Source organism: Sebastes fasciatus, chromosome 15, assembly GCF_043250625.1.
Source record: "Sebastes fasciatus isolate fSebFas1 chromosome 15, fSebFas1.pri, whole genome shotgun sequence".
NCBI lineage: Eukaryota > Metazoa > Chordata > Actinopteri > Perciformes > Sebastidae > Sebastes > Sebastes fasciatus.
The window spans coordinates 634,968-657,337 of NC_133809.1; the positions used below are offsets into that span (position 1 = coordinate 634,968).

General features: G+C 44.7%; 1 protein-coding gene across 1 annotated transcript; it reads left to right on the forward strand.

The window, feature by feature from the left end:
* Window positions 1–13: 13 nt before the first annotated feature.
* On the forward strand, window positions 14–21,606 carry LOC141752007 (uncharacterized). Its single transcript, XM_074609732.1, has 11 exons — window positions 14–1,183; window positions 1,848–1,931; window positions 2,222–2,284; window positions 9,780–9,932; window positions 11,422–11,496; window positions 12,420–12,473; window positions 15,319–16,452; window positions 16,568–16,627; window positions 20,426–20,554; window positions 20,640–21,325; window positions 21,446–21,606. The coding sequence occupies exons 1-10, from the start codon at window positions 1,060–1,062 to the stop codon at window positions 20,918–20,920; spliced, it is 2,157 nt and encodes a 718-aa protein (XP_074465833.1). The 5' UTR covers window positions 14–1,059; the 3' UTR covers window positions 20,921–21,325; window positions 21,446–21,606.
* The last annotated feature ends 764 nt before the right edge of the window (window positions 21,607–22,370 follow it).

The window sequence follows — 22,370 nt, forward strand, 5'->3', positions numbered from 1 at the left end:
ATATATATATGTATATATATATAAATAAATATACTGTATAACTTACTGGACCTGGAGGACTTTCCTAACAAACATGTTTCTGAGTTGACTCAATCATCCATGATGAAGGGTTTCACCAAGATTAGTGTGTGTGGGTTGTGTTGTGTTGTGTGTGTGTGTGTGTGTTGTGTTGTGTGGGTTGTGTTGTGTGTGTGTGTTGTGTTGTGTTGTGTGTGTGTGTGTGTTGTGTTGTGTTGTGTTGTGTTGTGTGTGTGTGTGTGTGTGTGTGTGTGTGTGTGTGTGTTGTGTTGTGTTGTGTGTGTATATAAGCTGTTGGACTCTTGTTCAGCAGCTTTTAGTTTCAGGATGAAGTCGGTTCTTGTGTTTCGCTCTCTGCTGCTGTTCTTCTGTTTGTCTCCAGCCGCCAGTCAGAGACAGCCAGACACTTCTGTCCACCAGGAGGACGTCGGGACGGGGGTGGAGGATGTTAGGACGGGGGCCGGTGTCCCTCCGGAGCTCGCCGTCCTCCGGGACGAGCTGCGGGGTTTGAAGGAGTTGATCCTGAGCCTGAAAGCAGTGGAGGTGGAGCAGCGTCAGGCCCTGCGGAGCGTGGAGAGTCGGCTGAGAGACGGCGAGGTGGAGGCCCGGCAGCAGAGACACAGTCTGGACGGACTAGAGGATACGGCGGTCCAGCAGAGGGAGGAGCTGAGGGAGGCCGAGGCGAGGACAGAGGCTGACGGGAAGCTGCTGATGGAGCTGAACTCAGATCTGAGGAGGAAGGTGGAGGAGCTGGTGGAGCAGAGCAGAGGTAGGTGATGGAGGAGGAGGAGTTTATATGTTTCCTAAGATGTTGTTGTGTAGCAATAATAATGTTAATAGCATAATTAGCATGCTAACATTATCTAACGTGAGCTAACTCAACTCTTATTGGAGCACAGAGCGAAAGGGGGCGGGACTTAGGAAGGGTCACTGATCAGAAACCACAGAGTCATAAACACATGTTGACCCGATGATGGCGCTGGAGGATGATTCATCCTGAACCACATCTCATCACCATCCATCCAATAATACTTGTTCTTGATGTGTCGTCGTGTTTCGGATGTTTCAGTTGGAGCCGTCGAGTTTTCGTCTGAAGTGTCGACGCTTCAGTTCAGACTGAACGCCAGCGAGAACTCCGTGGACGAGCTGAAGAAGAAGAACGCAGGTGAGACCACTGCTGACACTTCAATACGCTTCAACTACTCACAGTACCTGTATCTGATGCTCCATGTTCAGCTGAGGTTTAACATGTTACCACTGCTGACACTTCAATACGCTTCAACTACTCACAGTACCTGTATCTGATACGCCATGTTCAGCTGAGGTTTAACATGTTACCACTGCTAACACTTCAATACGCTTCAACTACTCACAGTACCTGTATCTGATGTTCCATGTTCAGCTGAGGTTTAACATGTTACCACTGCTGACACTTCAATACGCTTCAACTACTCACAGTACCTGTATCTGATGTTCCATGTTCAGCTGAGGTTTAACATGTTACCACTGCTAACACTTCAATACGCTTCAACTACTCACAGTACCTGTATCTGACGCTCCATGTTCAGCTGCGTTCACTTCTCACATTAACTGATATTTTCCTGTTTTCACGGCTCTGATGTTCACCAACATCTGCCTTCTCTCTGACGTTCACCAACATCTGCCTGCTCTCTGATGTTCACCAACATCTGGCTTCTTTCTGACGTTCACCAACATCTGGCTGCTCTCTGATGTTCACCAACATCTGGCTGTTCTCTGATGTTCACCAACATCTGCCTGCTCTCTGATGTTCACCAACATCTGGCTGCTCTCATCTGGCGCCTCCACAGCAGTGGCAGCGGAGCTTCCGTTCCTGCAGACGAGACTGAGGGCGAGTGAGAACACGTTGGAGCAGCTGAGGAGGAAGAACACAGGTCATCATCATTTAGCTTGATAGCTAAAGCTGGCTAGCTAGCTAGATATTTATTTATATATAGATATAGATATATATGTCTATATCTATATCTATATATAAAGTAAATTAGATCTTATTGTCCAATAAAGAATGATAACATGGATGTACTCACAGTGGTGATGCTAAGCTAAATAATGCTATATGTGCTGTAAGCGATGCAGAAGCTGGTTCAGGTAGAGGATGAGGTGAAGAGAACAGAGAGAAGCTTCTTAATGAAATATGAAATATAGTTATTAATATGTGTTTCAGTGATGGCCATGAGACTGTGCCACACGGAGAGTCTGCTGGAGGAGCTGATGACACAGACCTCAGGTCAGATTCACCCCTCTGCCTCCTCTCATTAATAATCAGTATATAAATATATATATACATTTATATACTGATGATATATACATTTATATACTGATGATATATACATTTATATACTTGTGGCAGCTGCCAATTCTCTGGTGTTTGCTGTTGTTTCCCTTTTCCCTGGTGTTTTTTTGGTTGAGTTGCTGAGTGATTAGAGGGTTATTCAGTTCACCTGTTGCAGGGTGTGGGGACTGGCTCTTAAATGATAGTTGAGAGCAGCTTGGTGGTTCCCCTCTTGGCCAATCAGGGTGTAACGACGCCCTTTCTGTAGGGCTTAAAAGAGGAGGGAAACTGCACACCCAGGGTCATTCTGATCTCTCCTTCACTCAATGCAACATGTGTTATCAGCTTTACCAGAAACTCTGGTCTGTTTTGGGCCCTTTTGGGATTCTGTGATCTTTGTGTTTTGTTTGTTGAGAGTGTTGACTCCTAGTTGGGGAAACAAGTTAAGTGCCAACCAATTGGGTTACCTGCACTGGGACGTTTAGGTACTATTTGTGCAGCGATCTGGCTTGCCTTACGATAGCCTAACGCCTGCAGGCTGTATTTTTGTATTCTATTCATTTGTTGATTTTCAATGAAACCCTTTATACCCATTTCTTTTAGTGTATTTTATTTGGGAAAACTTTAAAGGAGGGTAAAGGGAAAACCACAAACCAATATTTCAGTTTCCTTAATTGTTTGTTAATATAGAGGCATTTGTTCATTATTATTATTAAGAAGGCATTTTATTTTATATTATTATGTGGATGGGAACTGTTTTTCAGTCTTCTGACTGAACAACTAAAGTCTGGGGAACTCAGTACCGCCACATAATTGGTAACCACGAAGGGACACGTAACACAAAGCATAATCTTTCAATGAAGAGATTTAGTTTTGTGTCCCATCTTCTGATATCGATTTAGCAAGTGTATTTGAGTGTATATTTCTGAAATGTGCATGTGGAGTGTAGCTTGACTATTAGTCCAAATAATTACTAGTGACTATCCATCATGTCTTGGGAAGATCCAGACATTACAATGACCGCATTTGAACCGTCGCTTGTGGAATTGGAATCCGAGCTTTCTCTAAATGTTAGCTTGGATATGCCTGTAGTTGGGCAGGAGGTGCACGTGCTGGATGATGATGATGATGAAAAGGGATGGGTAGATGCTCCAGTAGAACCACAATTGTCTGTGGACACTCATCCTCTTTTGGCTTTAGAGGGCTTATTACTTCCACCTTCATCCCCAGTTCCTGTAGCTCCTCCCACCCAGGAACACTCAGATTCGGATTTAGTCATTTTTGCTAATGCTGTAGAGTCGATGAAACTTGTGTTTAAAAATACAGTGGATTGGCAGCGTGAGTGGCTGTCAAACATTTCAAAGGGCATACCCATTGATAAAGCTCTAAAAATGTGTACTACTCTCATAACAAATGTGGTGGAGAAAGCAAGTAACCATTTGCTCGCAGAAGTAAGGGATTTTGATTCAAAGTGCATAAATGTCATTCAGTGGAATGCACAACAAACACAGTCTGAGTTCCAAGAGTCCCTGACTACTGACCGTCAAAACTTGATGACCTCCATTACATCCGCGGTCACTGAAAACAAGGATGTACAACTTCTGGTGACCGAGGTGCATACATTGCGACAGCAGATGGGTTCCGTGCAGGCTACCCTTGAGTCTCTTGTGCATCAACAGTGTGCACTCAATTCTCAGGTCAATTCAATACATAAGCGAGAGGAATTGGTCCTTAAAGAAGCAGTCACACCTGTTGCAGTTTCGTCTCAAGCACACACATATCCTGTTTCTCCAGTTGTTAAAAATGTTGTTTTGTTGCCTACCTCCTGTCCTGTGGGAGTTCCTTCAGATTGCTCAGGAGCTGCTGCTCCAAAGGGTGACATTTTCCAGGATGATGGTTGTAGAGTGACTGATGGCAAACTTCCAATTAAGATGTTTTTCCCTTGCTATGGCGGGCCTCAGGATGAGAAAGATCCTTTGGTGTATTTGCAAAGATGCAGTGACTTCCTGTCTCTGAAACCACTTACCCATGGTGAGATCCTAGCGACCATGAGAAGTGTATTGCATGGTTCTGCACGTGATTGGTGGGAGACTGTTAGGGAGAAAATCCATTCATGGGAGGAATTTCAGAGAGCTTTCCTATCATCTTTTCTTCCCGAGGACTATGTTGATGTTCTGGAAGAACAGATTCGAACCAGGGTGCAAGGAAGAAATGAGTCACTACGAGACTTTGTTTTCTCCTTTCAAGTACTTATCAAACGTTGGCACTCTTCGGCCACAGATGATGAGATTTTAAAAAGAATATTGAAGGCTATGAATCCCTTTCTGGCATGTCAGCTCCGTGGTCGGGTTACCTCCATAGATGAGATGATCCGCATTGGGAGTCAAATAGAAGTAGATTATGAAAACCAGAAAAGGTACAGGAGAACTCTGAACGAATCTCACAAAGCTAATGGTACAACTGAAAAGAAGGTTATAAAGAGACCTGAAATGGTTTTGTGTTGGCGTTGCCATGGTGAGCATGCACCAGGGTTCTGCCCTCAGTGTCATGCCTTCCCAGGTAGCTCAAAATACAGTAGACAGCAAAAGTCAGAGTCAAAACAGACTTCAGAGTCCAGTAACAAAGGTTCCATGGCTACTGTTGCTAGTCAGCCTGCAGCCAAGAACCGCCAAAAGCAAAAGTCTACTAGTGTGGTGGGATCTCCATCTCACCCGCCCACTAGTCTAAAACAGTTGGTTGTGCCCATCACGGTACGTCAGCGTCATGGGAAAGCGCTTGTGGACACAGGTGCTACTTACACTTTATTGCATGTGAGTCTGTGGAATAAGATCAAAGGCCCCAATGAGTCCCTTGTATCATGGCAGGGTGGACCGATGTATCTTGCGAATGGCCAGCAAGCAAATCCTATCGGATGTAAAGTGCTGGAGTTCAGCATGCATGGTAACAGTTGGTTCGTACCTACCGCAGTACTGGATGCAGATGTGTTGGTGTATCCATTAGTTCTTGGTTTAGATTTTATGAGCATGAGTGGGCTCCAGGTCAACGTCCGGGACAAGGTATACTCTTTTGCTGGTGATGACACCACCAGGATTTTCCCTTTCCAGCCTGTCCTGTGCCCTAGTGATTGTTGGGGTGTTCTGAGTGTGAGCAGTGTTGCTTTGTATACTACCTTACCACCTACATTACCGCTCTTGCCTGCTGTTAGTGATGACTGGTGTAACCTAGCTTGTATTCCTAAAGGTGATGACTTACTCAGTCTGCTCCATACTGCTGTTGCAGACAGTGGTATAACAGGGAGGGAGGCTGAGAAATTGTACCAACTCTTGCTAAACAACCCGCGGGTCTGCACCACCACTTTAGGCCGTACCTCTGTGCTGAAACATAAAATCAAATTAAACAGTGATGTTGTGGTTACCCAGCGCCCCTATCGATTACCCCTACAAAAGCGGAAGATGGTTAAGGAGCAGATCGAAGAGATGCTTCAACAGGGTATCATTGTACCTTCCCATTCACCCTGGGCATCCCCGATTGTAGTGGTGCCTAGAAAAGATGGTGGAACACCCCGATTTTGTGTTGATCTCCGCCGTGTTAATGAACGTAGCGAGGGAGATGCCTATCCTCTACCAACGATTTCTGAGATACTTGAATCTCTGGCAGGTTCAGCTGTGTTCACCACCTTAGATCTCAACAGTGGTTATTGGCAGGTAGAAATGGACCCGGAAAGCCAGCACCTCACGGCATTCGTCACATGTTTTGGATTATTCCATTTTCGGGTTATGCCTTTCGGCTTGAAGGGAGCTCCAGCTACCTTCCAAAGGCTAATGACTCAAGTGCTGAGGAGCTGCCTAGGAGAGTGCTGTATGGTGTACTTGGATGACATCATAATCTATTCCAAAGACGTCCAGAATCACTTTCATGACGTCCAGCGAGTGTTTGATTGCCTCCAGCAGGCTGGCCTTACACTCAATATTAAGAAATGCCACTTCTGTTGTCCCGAGCTTAAATTCCTGGGTCATGTAGTGAGCAAGGAGGGAGTGCGAGCAGATCCAGCAAAGACAGAAGCACTTTGTGACTACCCTGTGCCTAGAAACCTCAAGGAAGTTCAAAGGTTTTTGGGTCTGGCTGGATGGTATCACCGTTATGTCCCTAACTTTTCAATGATTGCGGAGCCCCTGAATGCGTTGAAAAGGAAAGGAGTCGTGTTTAAGTGGTCAGAGGAGTGTCAGAAGGCATTTCAATGTCTTAAAGACCATCTGACCTCTCCTCCTGTCCTTGGTCACCCTGATATGTGTAACACATTTGTCGTCTACACCGATGCAAGTTCTACGGGTCTAGGGGCAGTTTTGGCTCAGAGATCGAACACTTCCTCTAGAGAAGAGGTTATCGCTTATGGCAGCCGCTCTCTAACAAGGTCAGAGCAAAATTACTCCATGACAGAACGGGAATGTCTGGCTGTGGTGTGGAGTCTGGAGAAATGGAGACACTATCTGGAAGGGAAACCTTTCGTTGTTGTCACTGACCACTCTTCGTTGTTGTGGGTCTTTAACACCAATAAAGCTAGCTCCAGGCTTATACGCTGGGCACTGCGTCTGCAGGAATTTTCTTTTACGATTGAATATCGTAAGGGTAAGTTGAACAACGCACCGGATGCTCTGTCGCGGGCCACTGGTCCGGCCTCCCTTGCATTGTACACTCGTTCCCTGACACGGGATGAGAAGTTTGTACCTTTTCCTCTGACTGATGAGGATGTCTGGAAAGCCCAGAGGAGTGATCCAGACATCCAGAAAATATATCAGGCACTGCTCACTGATGACAAACCTGGTGGTGAAGCAGACTCCGGTTTTGTCATTTTGGAGGATACGGTTTACAGGAAAACCAAACATCTTGACCGTGGTGACCTATACCAGGTATATGTTCCACAGTCACTTCGTCCAGTCGTCTTGCATGCATACCACGATAACCCTTTGAGTGGTCATTTTGGACGATATAAGACCCAGCAAAGGATTCGTGAAGTTGCATACTGGCCGAAAATATGGACAGATGTCGCAGAATATGTAAGATCTTGTACTATTTGCCAGAAATATAAACCTGAGTCCAGGAAGCCTGCTGGCTTGCTCCAGCAGACAAAGGTAACGGAGCCATGGGAAATGCTTGGTTTGGACCTCATGGGCCCTCTGCCTCGTAGTTCCCTGGGAAACACCCAATTACTTGTTGTGGTAGATTATTATAGTCGTTGGGTTGAGTTGTTTCCTTTACGTAATGCTACTGCTTCCACAATCAGCAAATATCTGCGGAAGGACATCTTTACACGTTGGGGTGTCCCAAAACATGTCTTATCAGATCGGGGACCTCAGTTCACATCAGAGGTTTTCAAAGAGTTGTGTGATAGCTGGGGGGTTGTCCATAAACTCACAACTGCCTATCATCCACAGACTAACATGACTGAGCGTATTAACCGCTCACTAAAAAGCATGATAGCTTCGTATGTTGGAGAGAAGCATAAGAGTTGGGATCGTTTCATACCGGAGTTGCGTTTTGCCCTGAACTCCGCAGTCAATGAAGCCACCGGCTTTTCCCCAGCTGAGTTGCTGCTTAGAGGATCTTTGAAGGGACCTTTTGCCAGAGCTTTTGAGCCCTCTTCTCAGGTCCCACGTGCTCTGAAAAATGTCCAAGCTCTGGTAGAGTCCAATCTGGCACAGGCAAAAAGGAAACAGGCTCATACCTACAACAAAAACAGGCGACATGTCACATATGAAATGAAGGATAGGGTCTGGATGAAAGCCCATCCCGTCTCCAAGGCTTCCAAAAATTACACAGCTAAACTGGCCCCACGATGGATTGGTCCGTACCGCATTGTTGAGCAGGTAGGCCCTGTGAATTACAGGATTGTGCGTGAGGACACCGGAAAGGATCTAAGGGTGGTTAATGTGTGTGATTTGAAGGAGTGTCGCCCAACCTCTGTTGAAGTGGAGGCTCAGGAGAGAGAGGCGGTCATGCGCATTTTTCTGGACAGTGACACTAGTGATGAGGATGAATTTATGTTTTTTTTGTGATATTGTATTAAATAGATAGATAGATAGATAGATACTTTATTGTCATTGTCATTGAAAACAACGAAAAACAGTTTAGCAGCTCTTTGCAGTGAAAAACAAACATTAAAACATTCAGTCACAGAACAATAAATAAGTGGATCATCATAAAGTGCAAATTATGGTTCAGCAGCTAGTGTCCTCAGCCTTTGGGGGGGGGGTTCTACACACTTGACAGCCTGAGGGTAAAAGCTGTTTCGTAGTCTGTTGGTGTGTGTTTTAATTGTCCTGTATCTCCTTCCGGAGGGAAGGGGAGCAAACAGTACATGTCCAGGGTGGGTGGGGTCTTTGGAGATACAGCTGGCTTTCTTACAGAGCCGACCAGTGTATAGGTCACTGAGGGGGGGTAATGTGGTCCCAATCACTTTTTCCGCCATCCTCACCACCCGCTGCAGGTCCCTCCTGTTCTCCACTGTGCAGCTAGCAAACCACACAGTGCAGCAGTAGGTCAGGAGGCTCTCAATGGTTGCCCGATAGGAACACCTGCTGATCAATTTCTATCGGGCAACCATTAAGGTAAATAACTGTCTAAAGGATGTGTGTAAAACACCTTGGAGGCGGTGTTTATTATATGGGGGAGGGAGTGTGGCAGCTGCCAATTCTCTGGTGTTTGCTGTTGTTTCCCTTTTCCCTGGTGTTTTTCTGGTTGAGTTGCTGAGTGATTAGAGGGTTATTCAGTTCACCTGTTGCAGGGTGTGGGGACTGGCTCTTAAATGATAGTTGAGAGCAGCTTGGTGGTTCCCCTCTTGGCCAATCAGGGTGTAACGACGCCCTTTCTGTAGGGCTTAAAAGAGGAGGGAAACTGCACACCCAGTGTCATTCTGATCTCTCCTTCACTCAATGCAACATGTGTTATCAGCTTTACCAGAAACGCTGGTCTGTTTTGGGCCCTTTTGGGATTCTGTGATCTTTGTGTTTTGTTTGTTGAGAGTGTTGACTCCTAGTTGGGGAAACAAGTTAAGTGCCAACCAATTGGGTTACCTGCACTGGGACGTTTAGGTACTATTTGTGCAGCGATCTGGCTTGCCTTACGATAGCCTAACGCCTGCAGGCTGTATTTTTGTATTCTATTCATTTGTTGATTTTCAATGAAACCCTTTAGACCCATTTCTTTTAGTGTATTTTATTTGGGAAAACTTTAAAGGAGGGTGAAGGGAAAACCACAAACCAATATTTCAGTTTCCTTAATTGTTTGTTGATATAGAGGCATTTGTTCATTATTATTATTAAAATGGTTTGTGGTTTTCCCTTCACCCTCCTTTAAAGTTTTCCCAAATAAAATACACTAAAAGAAATAGGTCATCAGTATATATATACATTTATATACTGATGATGTATATCTTAACCCGTTTATTTCCCAGCATTCCCGGCTTCTAACGGTTCCTCTCAGACTGCAGCGTCTGAGCAGGAGGAGCTCAGTCTGAGTCTGAGTCTGAGTCTGAGGAGTCGACTGAACACACTGGAGGAGAAACTCAATTCATCAGCTGAGAGACACCAGCTCAGGGTCATACAAGGTCATCCATCATTCATCATCCATCCATCATTCATTCATTCAGTCAAATATATCTTTACTGTATATATTTATATATATATATATATACTGGAAAAAACAAAGTAGTTAAACTTGTGTTTGGTGGATTATTTCTCTGTTGTTCCAATGCTAATGGTGATGCTAATGCTAATGGTCATTGTATTCTACATGGTTGAAAGCCTGGTTATTGACCTTCACAATGATGTCACTCTTGTAAGGATCATGTATTTGTGGGATGAGCAGCACAGCTGATTATGTGGGGAGCGCCCAAGAACAATGTTCCAAAATGCTCTGTCAATGGTAAACAGTGTATTCTCATAAGGCTACCAGGAAGCCTGCAATGACTGCCCTTCACCATCAGGCCCGTTGGCGCTGGTGTCTCCAACACAGACAATGGAACCTGAACATGTGGGGGAATGTCATGTTCAGTGATGAGTCCAGGTTCTGTCTGCAGAAGTTGGATGGCAGGTCAAAGTATGGAGACGACGTGGAGAACGCTATGCTGATTGTTGAACTGATGGAGTAACAGCTTTTGGTGGGGGCAGTGTCATGGTGTGGGGGGGGGAGGGGCATCTCCCTCACTGGCAAAACAAGGCTTGTCATCATTGAAGGCCATCTCAATGCAGGGAGATATCAGGATGAGATTCTGCAGCCAGTGGTGATCCCATATCTCCACAATCTGGGACCTAACTTCATCCTCCAAGAAACAACGCCCCCCCCCCACAGAGCCAGGGTTATCACAGACTATCTCCACAATGTGGGAGGAGAGAGAATGGAACGGCCTGTCAAGAGTCCAGACCTCAACCCAATTCAACACTTGTAGGATCATCTTGGGCGTGCTGTATGTGTTAGAGTGACCAACACAACCACGCTGGCTGACCTGCAACCAATCCTGGTTGAGGAATGGAACGCCATCCCACAGCAACGTGTGACCAGGTTGGTGACCAGCATGAGGAGGAGGTGCCAGGCTGTTGTGGCTGCGTATGGATCTTCCACCTCTACTGAGGCTCCTGACGGTGGATTCAATCAATCAATATGTCTTGTTTGTTCCTTGTTACTGATAGAGAGTTCAATCATCCACCAAACAACTCACAACAAGAGTCAACACCAACAGGAGAATACACTGTTTACCATCGGCACCGGGGCTCCACACATCATCAGCTGTGCTGCTCATCCCACAAATACATGATCCTTACAAGTGTGACATCATTGTGAAGGTCAATAACCAGGCTTTCAACCATGTAGAATACAATGACCATTAGCATTAGCATCACCATTAACATTAGCATCACCATTAGCATTGATACAACAGAGAAATAATCCACCAAACACAAGTTTCCAAACTTTGTTTTTCCAGTTTATATATACATATATATAATGTGAGTCTGTGTTTCTGTCAGTCAGGTATTTAGTTTGTTATATTTAAGTCACATGTTAATAATAATAATAATTTATTACTTTATTAATCTCAGATGAGGTGTCAGAGAACAGCAGGAGACTGAACTCCAGCCAGAGTCACCTGGAGGAGCTGGAGAGACGCTCTGGAGGTGGGTCACATGACACGCCGGTCACACGCAGGTCACATGATGAGTCAGTAAAGTAGCTGATTACTCTGTTATATATATATATTATATTATATTATATATAAACTGGGAACAAAAACGTGTGTTTGGTGGATTATGTCTCTGTTGTTCCAATGCTAATGGTGATGCTAATGCTAATGGTCATTGTATTCTACATGGTTGGAAAGCCTGTTTATTTACCTTCACAATGATGTCACTCTTGTAAGGATCATGTATTTGTGGGATGAGCAGCACAGCTGATGATGTGGGGAGCGCCCAAGAAACATGTTCCAAAACACATTATTATTATTATTTATTATTACTATTACTATTATTAATTATTATTATTATTATTATTACTATTACTATTATTAATTATTATTATTATTATTATTATTATTATTACTATTATTATTTTTTATTATTATCTTTATTATTATTATTATTATTATTATGAATTATTATTATTATCTTTATTATTATTATTACCATTATTAATTATTATTATTATCTTTATTATTATAATATTTATTATTATTATTATTATTATTAATTATTATTATTATTATTATTACTATTATTAATTATTATTATTATCTTTATTATTATTATTATTACTATTATTAATTATTATTATTATCTTTATTATTATTATATTTATTATTATTATTATTAATTATTATTATCTTTATTATTATTATTATTATTAATTATTATTATTATCTTTATTATTATCTTTATTATTATTATTATTATTATTAATTATTATTATTATCTTTATTATTATTATTATTATTATTATTATTATTATTATTATTATTATTATTATTATTAATGTCCCTGGCGTTGATGAACGTTAACGTCTGTAAACGGAGTCGTTGAACTAGTTTTCTCTTCTTCTTCTTCAGCTGAACTTTCTGCTGTGAAGTCTGAGCTGATGAAGATGAAGACTCAGAGTTCAGGTACAGAAGTAACTAAGTACATTTACTCAGGTACAGTACCTGAGTTAGTTACTGGTAGTTGATTACACCCTTTAATGTTTGGATGCCTCCTCGCCGCTGACTGCCGTGGCTTCAGGTCGTGTGTCTGTCCGGTCCATCTGGTCTGTCCGTTGATCTCTCAGGAACATCTGGAGGGAATTCTTCAGATTTGGCTCAAACGTCCGCTTGGACTCGAAGATGAACTGATTTGATTTTGGAGGTCAAAGGTCACTGTGACCTCACACAAAACATGTTTTTGGCCATAACTCAAGAATTCATATGTTAATTATGACAATTACACACACCTGTCTTAACCTGGTCACACGGTACGTTCTGGACCGAACTTTGAGCCGCACGACTCGACGCGATGCACGACTGAGTTTCAGCTTCGTTGGGGGTCGTTGGCCGTTTGGCAGCGTTCAGGTTCAGACTCTCACAGCTGAAGCAGAGCAGCTGATTCTCCATCAGCACCTTACTGCTCCCTTTCTCTCAGTGATCCCAGCGTAGCTCTACCAGGTACTGTAGATCTAGTAAGACCTAGCTAACTGACCTCCAGCTCTCGTCTGTCCACGTCTTCTTCGTTACCTGGGAGTCCGTCTACGCCGGCGCAGACAGGAAGTTTCAGATGATGAATGTGACCTGTTAACCTGAATACAGCCGTGAGCTGCTGGTTCTGGTTTCCTCTCGTCTCCTCTCGTCTCCTCTCGTCTCCTCTCGTATCCTCTCGTCTCCTCTCGTCTCCTCTCGTCTCCTCTCGTCTCCTCTCGTCTCCTCTCGTCTCCTCTCCTATCCTCTCGTCTCCTCTCGTCTCCTCTCGTCTCCTCTCGTCTCCTCTCGTCTCCTCTCGTCTCCTCTCGTCTCCTCTCGTCTCCTCTCCTATCCTCTCGTCTCCTCTCCTATCCTCTCCTATCCTCTCGTCTCCTCTCGTCTCCTCTCGTCTCCTCTCGTCTCCTCTCGTCTCCTCTCCTATCCTCTCGTCTCCTCTCGTCTCCTCTCCTATCCTCTCGTCTCCTCTCGTCTCCTCTCGTCTCCTCTCGTCTCCTCTCGTCTCCTCTCGTATCCTCTCGTCTCCTCTCGTCTCCTCTCGTCTCCTCTCGTATCCTCTCGTCTCCTCTCGTATCCTCTCGTCTCCTCTCGTCTCCTCTCGTCTCCTCTCGTCTCCTCTCGTCTCCTCTCGTCTCCTCTCCTATCCTCTCGTCTCCTCTCGTCTCCTCTCCTATCCTCTCGTCTCCTCTCCTCTCGTCTCCTCTCGTATCCTCTCGTCTCCTCTCGTATCCTCTCGTCTCCTCTCGTCTCCTCTCGTCTCCTCTCGTCTCCTCTCGTATCCTCTCGTCTCCTCTCGTCTCCTCTCGTCTCCTCTCGTGTCCTCTCGTCTCCTCTCGTCTCCTCTCGTCTCCTCTCGTCTCCTCTCGTATCCTCTCGTCTCCTCTCGTATCCTCTCGTCTCCTCTCGTCTCCTCTCGTCTCCTCTCGTCTCCTCTCGTATCCTCTCGTATCCTCTCGTCTCCTCTCGTCTCCTCTCGTCTCCTCTCGTCTCCTCTCGTCTCCTCTCCTATCCTCTCGTCTCCTCTCGTCTCCTCTCCTATCCTCTCGTCTCCTCTCGTCTCCTCTCCTATCCTATCGTCTCCTCTCGTCTCCTCTCGTCTCCTCTCGTCTCCTCTCGTCTCCTCTCGTCTCCTCTCCTATCCTCTCGTCTCCTCTCGTCTCCTCTCGTCTCCTCTCGTATCCTCTCGTCTCCTCTCGTCTCCTCTCGTATCCTCTCGTCTCCTCTCGTCTCCTCTCGTCTCCTCTCGTCTCCTCTCCTATCCTCTCGTCTCCTCTCGTCTCCTCTCGTCTCCTCTCGTATCCTCTCGTCTCCTCTCGTCTCCTCTCGTATCCTCTCGTCTCCTCTCGTCTCCTCTCGTATCCTCTCGTCTCCTCTCGTCTCCTCTCGTATCCTCTCGTCTCCTCTCGTCTCCTCTCGTCTCCTCTCGTCTCCTCTCGTCTCCTCTCGTCTCCTCTCGTATCCTCTCGTCTCCTCTCGTCTCCTCTCGTCTCCTCTCGTATCCTCTCGTCTCCTCTCGTCTCCTCTCGTCTCCTCTCGTATCCTCTCGTCTCCTCTCGTCTCCTCTCGTCTCCTCTCGTCTCCTCTCGTCTCCTCTCGTCTCCTCTCGTATCCTCTCGTATCCTCTCGTCTCCTCTCCTATCCTCTCGTCTCCTCTCGTCTCCTCTCGTCTCCTCTCGTCTCCTCTCGTCTCCTCTCGTCTCCTCTCGTATCCTCTCGTCTCCTCTCGTCTCCTCTCGTCTTCTCTCGTCTCCTCTCGTCTCCTCTCGTATCCTCTCGTATCCTCTCGTCTCCTCTCCTATCCTCTCGTCTCCTCTCGTCTCCTCTCGTCTCCTCTCGTCTCCTCTCGTCTCCTCTCGTCTTCTCTCGTCTCCTCTCGTATCCTCTCGTATCCTCTCGTCTCCTCTCCTATCCTCTCGTCTCCTCTCGTCTCCTCTCGTCTCCTCTCGTCTCCTCTCGTCTCCTCTCGTCTTCTCTCGTCTCCTCTCGTCTCCACTCGTCTCCTCTCGTCTCCTCTCGTCTTCTCTCGTCTCCTCTCGTCTCCTCTCGTATCCTCTCGTCTCCTCTCGTCTCCTCTCGTCTCCTCTCGTCTCCTCTCGTCTCCTCTCGTCTCCTCTCGTCTCCTCTCGTCTTCTCTCGTGGTGCTTCAGGACCAACCTGCTCTCTGTTTCACTCCAGCAACATAATAAATGAATGAATGTGTTCATGTAAAAACTTCAGGAATAATAAACCAATATGTAAACATGGCAGGATCAGTGATGTCACTTCCTGTGTTTCCTCTCAGTTCAGGCTGAAACAGTGAAGCAGCTGGAGGTCAGACTGAGATCCACTGAGACACATCTGGAGCAGCTGGAGGTCAGACTGAGTGTTAATGAGACACATCTGGAGCAGCTGGAGGTCAGACTGAGTGTTGGTGAGAAACATCTGGAGCAGCTGGAGGTCAGACAGAGATCCAATGAGACACATCTGGAGCAGCTGGAGGTCAGACAGAGTGTTGGTGAGAAACATCTGGAGCAGCTGGAGGTCAGACTGATATCCACTGAGACACATCTGGAGCAGCTGGAGGTCAGACAGAGTGTTGGTGAGAAACATCTGGAGCAGCTGGAGGTCAGACTGAGTGTTGGTGAGACACATCTGGAGCAACTGGAGGTCAGACTGAGATCCACTGAGACACATCTGGAGCAGCTGGAGGTCAGACAGAGTGTTGGTGAGAAACATCTGGAGCAGCTGGAGGTCAGACTGAGTGTTGGTGAGACACATCTGGAGCAGCTGGCGGTCAGACTGAGTGTTGGTGAGAAACATCTGGAGCAGCTGGAGGTCAGACAGAGATCCACTGAGACACATCTGGAGCAGCTGGAGGTCAGACTGAGTGTTGGTGAGAAACATCTGGAGCAGCTGGAAGTCAGCCTGAGTGTTGGTGAGAAACATCTGGAGCAACTGGAAGTCAGCCTGAGTGTTGGTGAGAAACATCTGGAGCAGCTGGAAGTCAGACAGAGTGTTGGTGAGAAACATCTGGAGCAGCTGGAGGTCAGACAGAGATCCAATGAGACACATCTGGAGCAGCTGGAGGTCAGACTAAGTGTTGGTGAGAAACATCTGGAGCAGCTGGAGGTCAGACAGAGATCCAATGAGACACATCTGGAGCAGCTGGAGGTTAGACTGAGTGTTGGTGAGAAACATCTGGAGCAGCTGAAGGTCAGACAGAGTGTTGGTGAAACACATCTGGAACAGCTGGAGGTCAGACAGAGTGTTGGTGAGAAACATCTGGAGCAGCTGAAGGTCAGACAGAGTGTTGGTGAAACACATCTGGAGCAGCTGGAGGTCAGACAGAGTGTTGGTGAGAAACATCTGGAGCAGCTGGAGGTCAGCCTGAGTGTTGGTGAGAAACATCTGGAAGACCTGAGGACAGAGAACACAGGTAACACTCTGAAGGTTTAAACTAACTGTTTCCTCCTGCTGCTTTAACAAAAGTCTAAACATCTGTAAATCATCAGTTTCATGTGTTTTTGTCTGAACTGTTTTCTGATTTTCAGTTTTGAGCTTCAGACTGAATGAAACTGATGATTGTCTGCAGCAGCTCAACAACATCTCAGGTCTGGAACCAACTTCTTTACAACTCACGATACGGATGTGATGTTAGTACTGATGTGATGTTAGTGTTGATGTGATGTTAGTGCTGACGTGATGTTAATGCTGATGTGATGTTAGTGTTGATGTGATGTTAGTGTTGATGTGATGTTAGTGCTGACGTGATGTTAATGCTGATGTGATGTTAGTGTTGATGTGATGTTAGTGCTGACGTGATGTTAATGCTGATGTGATGTTAGTGTTGATGTGACATTAGTGCTGATGCAACGTTAGTGTTGATGCGACGTTAGTGTTGATGTGATGTTAGTGTTGATGTGATGTTAGTGCTGATGTGATGTTAATGCTGATGTGATGTTAGTGTTGATGTGACATTAGTGCTGATGCAACGTTAGTGTTGATGCGACGTTAGTGTTGATGCGATGTTAGTGCTGATGTGATGTTAGTGTTGATGTTAGTGTTGATGTGATGTTAGTGCTGATGTGATGTTAGTGTTGATGTTAGTGCTGATGTGATGTTAGTGTTGATGTTAGTGCTGATGTGATGTTAGTGTTGATGTTAGTGCTGATGTGATGTTAGTGTTGATGTGATGTTAGTGTTGATGTGACGTTAGTGCTGATGCGACGTTAGTGTTGATGCGACGTTAGTGCTGATGCGACGTTAGTGCTGATGCGATGTTAGTTTTGATGTTAGTGTTGATGTGATGTTAGTGCTGATGTGATGTTAGTGTTGATGTTAGTGCTGATGTGATGTTAGTGTTGATGTTAGTGTTGATGTGATGTTAGTGCTGATGTGATGTTAGTGTTGATGTGATGTTAGTGCTGATGTGATGTTAGTGTTGATGTTAGTGTTGATGTGATGTTAGTGCTGATGTGATGTTAGTGTTGATGTTAGTGCTGATGTGATGTTAGTGCTGATGTGATGTTAGTGTTGATGTTAGTATTGATGTGATGTTAGTGCTGATGTGATGTTAGTGTTGATGTTAGTGTTGATGTGATGTTAGTGCTGATGTGATGTTAGTGTTGATGTTAGTGCTGATATGATGTTAGTGTTGGTGTTAGTGCTGATGTGATGTTAGTGTTGGTGTGATGTTAGTGCTGATGTGATGTTGGTGTTAGTGCTGATGTGATGTTAGTGTTGATGTGATGTTAGTGCTGATGTGATGTTAGTGCTGATGTGATGTTGGTGTTAGTGCTGATGTGATGTTAGTGTTGATGTGATGTTAGTGCTGATGTGATGTTAGTGTTGATGTGATGTTAGTGCTGATGTGATGTTAGTGCTGATGTGATGTTGGTGTTAGTGCTGATGTGATGTTAGTGTTGATGTGATGTTAGTGCTGATGTGATGTTGGTGTTGATGTGATGTTAGTGCTGATGTGATGTTAGTGCTGATGTGATGTTAGTGTTGGTGTTAGTGTTGATGTGATGTTAGTGTTGGTGTTAGTGTTGATGTGATGTTAGTGTTGATGTGATGTTAGTGCTGATGTGATGTTGGTGTTAGTGCTGATGTGATGTTAGTGTTGATGTGATGTTAGTGCTGATGTGATGTTAGTGTTGATGTGATGTTAGTGCTGATGTGATGTTAGTGTTGATGTGATGTTAGTGCTGATGTGATGTTAGTGTTGATGTGATGTTAGTGTTGATGTGATGTTAGTGCTGATGTGATGTTAGTGTTGATGTGATGTTAGTGCTGATGTGATGTTAGTGTTGGTGTTAGTGTTGATGTGATGTTAGTGTTGATGTGATGTTAGTGCTGATGTGATGTTAGTGTTGATGTGATGTTAGTGCTGATGTGATGTTAGTGTTGATGTTAGTGTTGATGTGATGTTAGTGTTGATGTGATGTTAGTGCTGATGTGATGTTAGTGTTGGTGTTAGTGTTGATGTGATGTTAGTGTTGATGTGATGTTAGTGCTGATGTGATGTTAGTGTTGATGTGATGTTAGTGCTGATGTGATGTTAGTGTTGGTGTTAGTGTTGATGTGATGTTAGTGTTGATGTGATGTTAGTGCTGATGTGATGTTGGTGTTAGTGCTGATGTGATGTTAGTGTTGATGTGATGTTAGTGCTGATGTGATGTTAGTGCTGATGTGATGTTAGTGTTGGTGTTAGTGTTGATGTGATGTTAGTGTTGATGTGATGTTAGTGCTGATGTGATGTTAGTGTTGGTGTTAGTGTTGATGTGATGTTAGTGTTGATGTGATGTTAGTGCTGATGTGATGTTAGTGCTGATGTGATGTTAGTGCTGATGTGATGTTAGTGCTGATGTTAGTATTGATGTGATGTTAGTGCTGATGTGATGTTAGTGTTGATGTTAGTGTTGATGTGATGTTAGTGCTGATGTGATGTTAGTGTTGATGTTAGTGCTGATATGATGTTAGTGTTGGTGTTAGTGCTGATGTGATGTTAGTGTTGGTGTGATGTTAGTGCTGATGTGATGTTGGTGTCAGTGCTGATGTGATGTTAGTGTTGATGTGATGTTAGTGCTGATGTGATGTTAGTGCTGATGTGATGTTGGTGTTAGTGCTGATGTGATGTTAGTGTTGATGTGATGTTAGTGCTGATGTGATGTTAGTGTTGATGTGATGTTAGTGCTGATGTGATGTTAGTGCTGATGTGATGTTGGTGTTAGTGCTGATGTGATGTTAGTGTTGATGTGATGTTAGTGCTGATGTGATGTTGGTGTTGATGTGATGTTAGTGCTGATGTGATGTTAGTGCTGATGTGATGTTAGTGTTGGTGTTAGTGTTGATGTGATGTTAGTGTTGGTGTTAGTGTTGATGTGATGTTAGTGTTGATGTGATGTTAGTGCTGATGTGATGTTGGTGTTAGTGCTGATGTGATGTTAGTGTTGATGTGATGTTAGTGCTGATGTGATGTTAGTGTTGATGTGATGTTAGTGCTGATGTGATGTTAGTGTTGATGTGATGTTAGTGCTGATGTGATGTTAGTGTTGATGTGATGTTAGTGTTGATGTGATGTTAGTGCTGATGTGATGTTAGTGTTGATGTGATGTTAGTGCTGATGTGATGTTAGTGTTGGTGTTAGTGTTGATGTGATGTTAGTGTTGATGTGATGTTAGTGCTGATGTGATGTTAGTGTTGATGTGATGTTAGTGCTGATGTGATGTTAGTGTTGGTGTTAGTGTTGATGTGATGTTAGTGTTGATGTGATGTTAGTGCTGATGTGATGTTAGTGTTGGTGTTAGTGTTGATGTGATGTTAGTGTTGATGTGATGTTAGTGCTGATGTGATGTTAGTGTTGATGTGATGTTAGTGCTGATGTGATGTTAGTGTTGGTGTTAGTGTTGATGTGATGTTAGTGTTGATGTGATGTTAGTGCTGATGTGATGTTGGTGTTAGTGCTGATGTGATGTTAGTGTTGATGTGATGTTAGTGCTGATGTGATGTTAGTGTTGATGTGATGTTAGTGCTGATGTGATGTTAGTGTTGGTGTGATGTTAGTGTTGATGTGATGTTAGTGCTGATGTGATGTTAGTGTTGATGTGATGTTAGTGTTGATGTGATGTTAGTGCTGATGTGATGTTAGTGCTGATGTGATGTTAGTGTTGATGTGATGTTAGTGTTGATGTGATGTTAGTGCTGATGTGATGTTAGTGTTGATGTGATGTTAGTGTTGATGTGATGTTAGTGCTGATGTGATGTTAGTGTTGATGTGATGTTAGTGCTGATGTGATGTTAGTGTTGGTGTGATGTTAGTGTTGATGTGATGTTAGTGCTGATGTGATGTTAGTGTTGGTGTTAGTGTTGATGTGATGTTCGTACTGAGTAAAACCTTTATCCTGCAGGTGAGCTGAAGGTGGCGTTCTCAGCCGGTCTGACTGATTCTGGATCAGTCGGACCGTTCGATGAGGAGACGACACTGATCTTCTCCAAAACCATCACCAACATCGGTGAAGCCTACAACCAGACTGCAGGTCAACCACGTCACACTAATCCTCGCTCATGTTTTCATGATGAACGTGACCGTGTGTTAACTTTGACCTGCTCTCTGTCTTTCAGGTGTGTTCACAGCTCCCGTCAGAGGACTTTACTTCTTCAGCTTCACGGCTGCAGATTACCTGAAAGGTTACATGGGTCTCCACCTGTACAGGAACAACCAGCCGATCATCTTCAACCTGGACCTGAACGACCACGGCGGATACACGTCCACGTCCAACGGCGTGGCTCTGCAGCTGGACGAGGGCGACGGGGTCCGCCTCAGTCTGCCGGCCAGCTACCGGCTCTACGACGACTCCCGAAACTTCAGCGTCTTCTCTGGCTTCCTGCTGTTCGCCCTCTGACGGAGGCGGTCCCAGGACCAGGACCAGGACCAGGACCAGGATCAGAATCAGGATCAGGATCAGCTTCAGGATCAGGGTAGGAGTAGGAGTGAGACATCCTGTCAGCTGTAAACTATCATTCAGGTTTCACTCTGCAACTGAAAGACTGGACTTTTGTTTTGGTAGGGACTTCCTGTGGCTACAACCAGGATGGAATAACGATGTCACAGGAAACAGACGTGTTTACATCTATAAATATTATTAACATTCATAAAAACACAAACATGTGAACAAGTCTCAAACTTTTATTAAATTGACAAAAAACATTTCAAAGTAAAGTGTGTTTTAGTGTGAAAGTGTTAAACCCAACGAGCCCAAAAGGGTTCCTCTAGTCCTAAATATAAAAATGTACATCGTCCTCTAACCGCTGACTCGGAGTCAGACGGCGTTCAGTAGTCTGACTCGGAGTCAGACGGCGTTCAGTAGTCTGACTCGGAGTCAGACGGCGTTCAGTAGTCTGACTCGGAGTCAGACGGCGTTCAGTAGTCTGACTCGGAGTCAGACGGCGTTCAGTAGTCTGACGGGTCAACACAATAAATACTAACAAACCTTCAACAGGAAGTCAAGTGAACTCAGGAAAGAACAATAAATCAACGTGTCTCCTATTGCTGTTTGCTCCTTTAAAAAGTCTCTACAGTCTAACATCAATAATCAATAATCAATGAAACAAACTACGGAATGAAAACGGAGAAACGTCCACGATTCAGTCTTTAAAAAACAACGAGATAAAAAGGTGTAAAAAACGTTGAAATGATCCGACGTTCCTTTAAGACCCGAGAGATTCTGCATCACTATAAAACACAGGAATACAAGTCCAAATCAAGATGGCTTCAGGTCCTTCATCTGTGATGAAGAGGAAGAGGAGGAGAAAAGATGGATGAAGAGGAGGAGGAAGAGTGGAGATGGAGGATTTGGACACAGAGGACCAGACTGAAGAGGAGGAAGACGAGAAAGAGAGGATGAAGGTAGAAGATTGTTTTCTCGTCTTCCTCTTCTCCTTCATCCAAAACCAAAGAGATGAACAGAAGAATGAAGAAGAGAAGATTGTGCAATGAAGGAAGAGGAAGAGGAGGAGGAGGAGGAAGACTAAGAGAAGAGAGGGATGAGAAAGAGGAAGCAGACGAGAAGAAAAGAAAGATGAAGAGAAAAAGGGAAAAGAGGATTAAGAGGAGGAAGAGCAGATGAAGAAGAAGAGGAGGAGGAGTAGCTGATGAAGAGCATCATCAGTGAGCGGTGCTGTTGCTCCTCCTGCTGACGGAGGAGGTGATGAAGAGGAGTATCTGATGAAGAGCCTCAGTGGGCGGTGCTGTTGCTCCTCCTGCTGACGGAGGAGGTGATGAAGAGGAGTATCTGATGAAGAGCCTCAGTGGGCGGTGCTGTTGCTCCTCCTGCTGACGGAGGTGGTGATGAA

Bases quoted from the DNA above. Each gene is read 5' to 3' on its own strand.
- LOC141752007 (XM_074609732.1), top strand. From the start codon at position 1,060: ATGTGTCGTCGTGTTTCGGATGTTTCAGTTGGAGCCGTCGAGTTTTCG. The intron at 11,497-12,419 runs GTGGGTCACATG...CTTCTTCTTCAG, and splicing joins GCTGGAGAGACGCTCTGGAG to CTGAACTTTCTGCTGTGAAG. The intron at 20,555-20,639 runs GTCAACCACGTC...TCTGTCTTTCAG, and splicing joins AGCCTACAACCAGACTGCAG to GTGTGTTCACAGCTCCCGTC.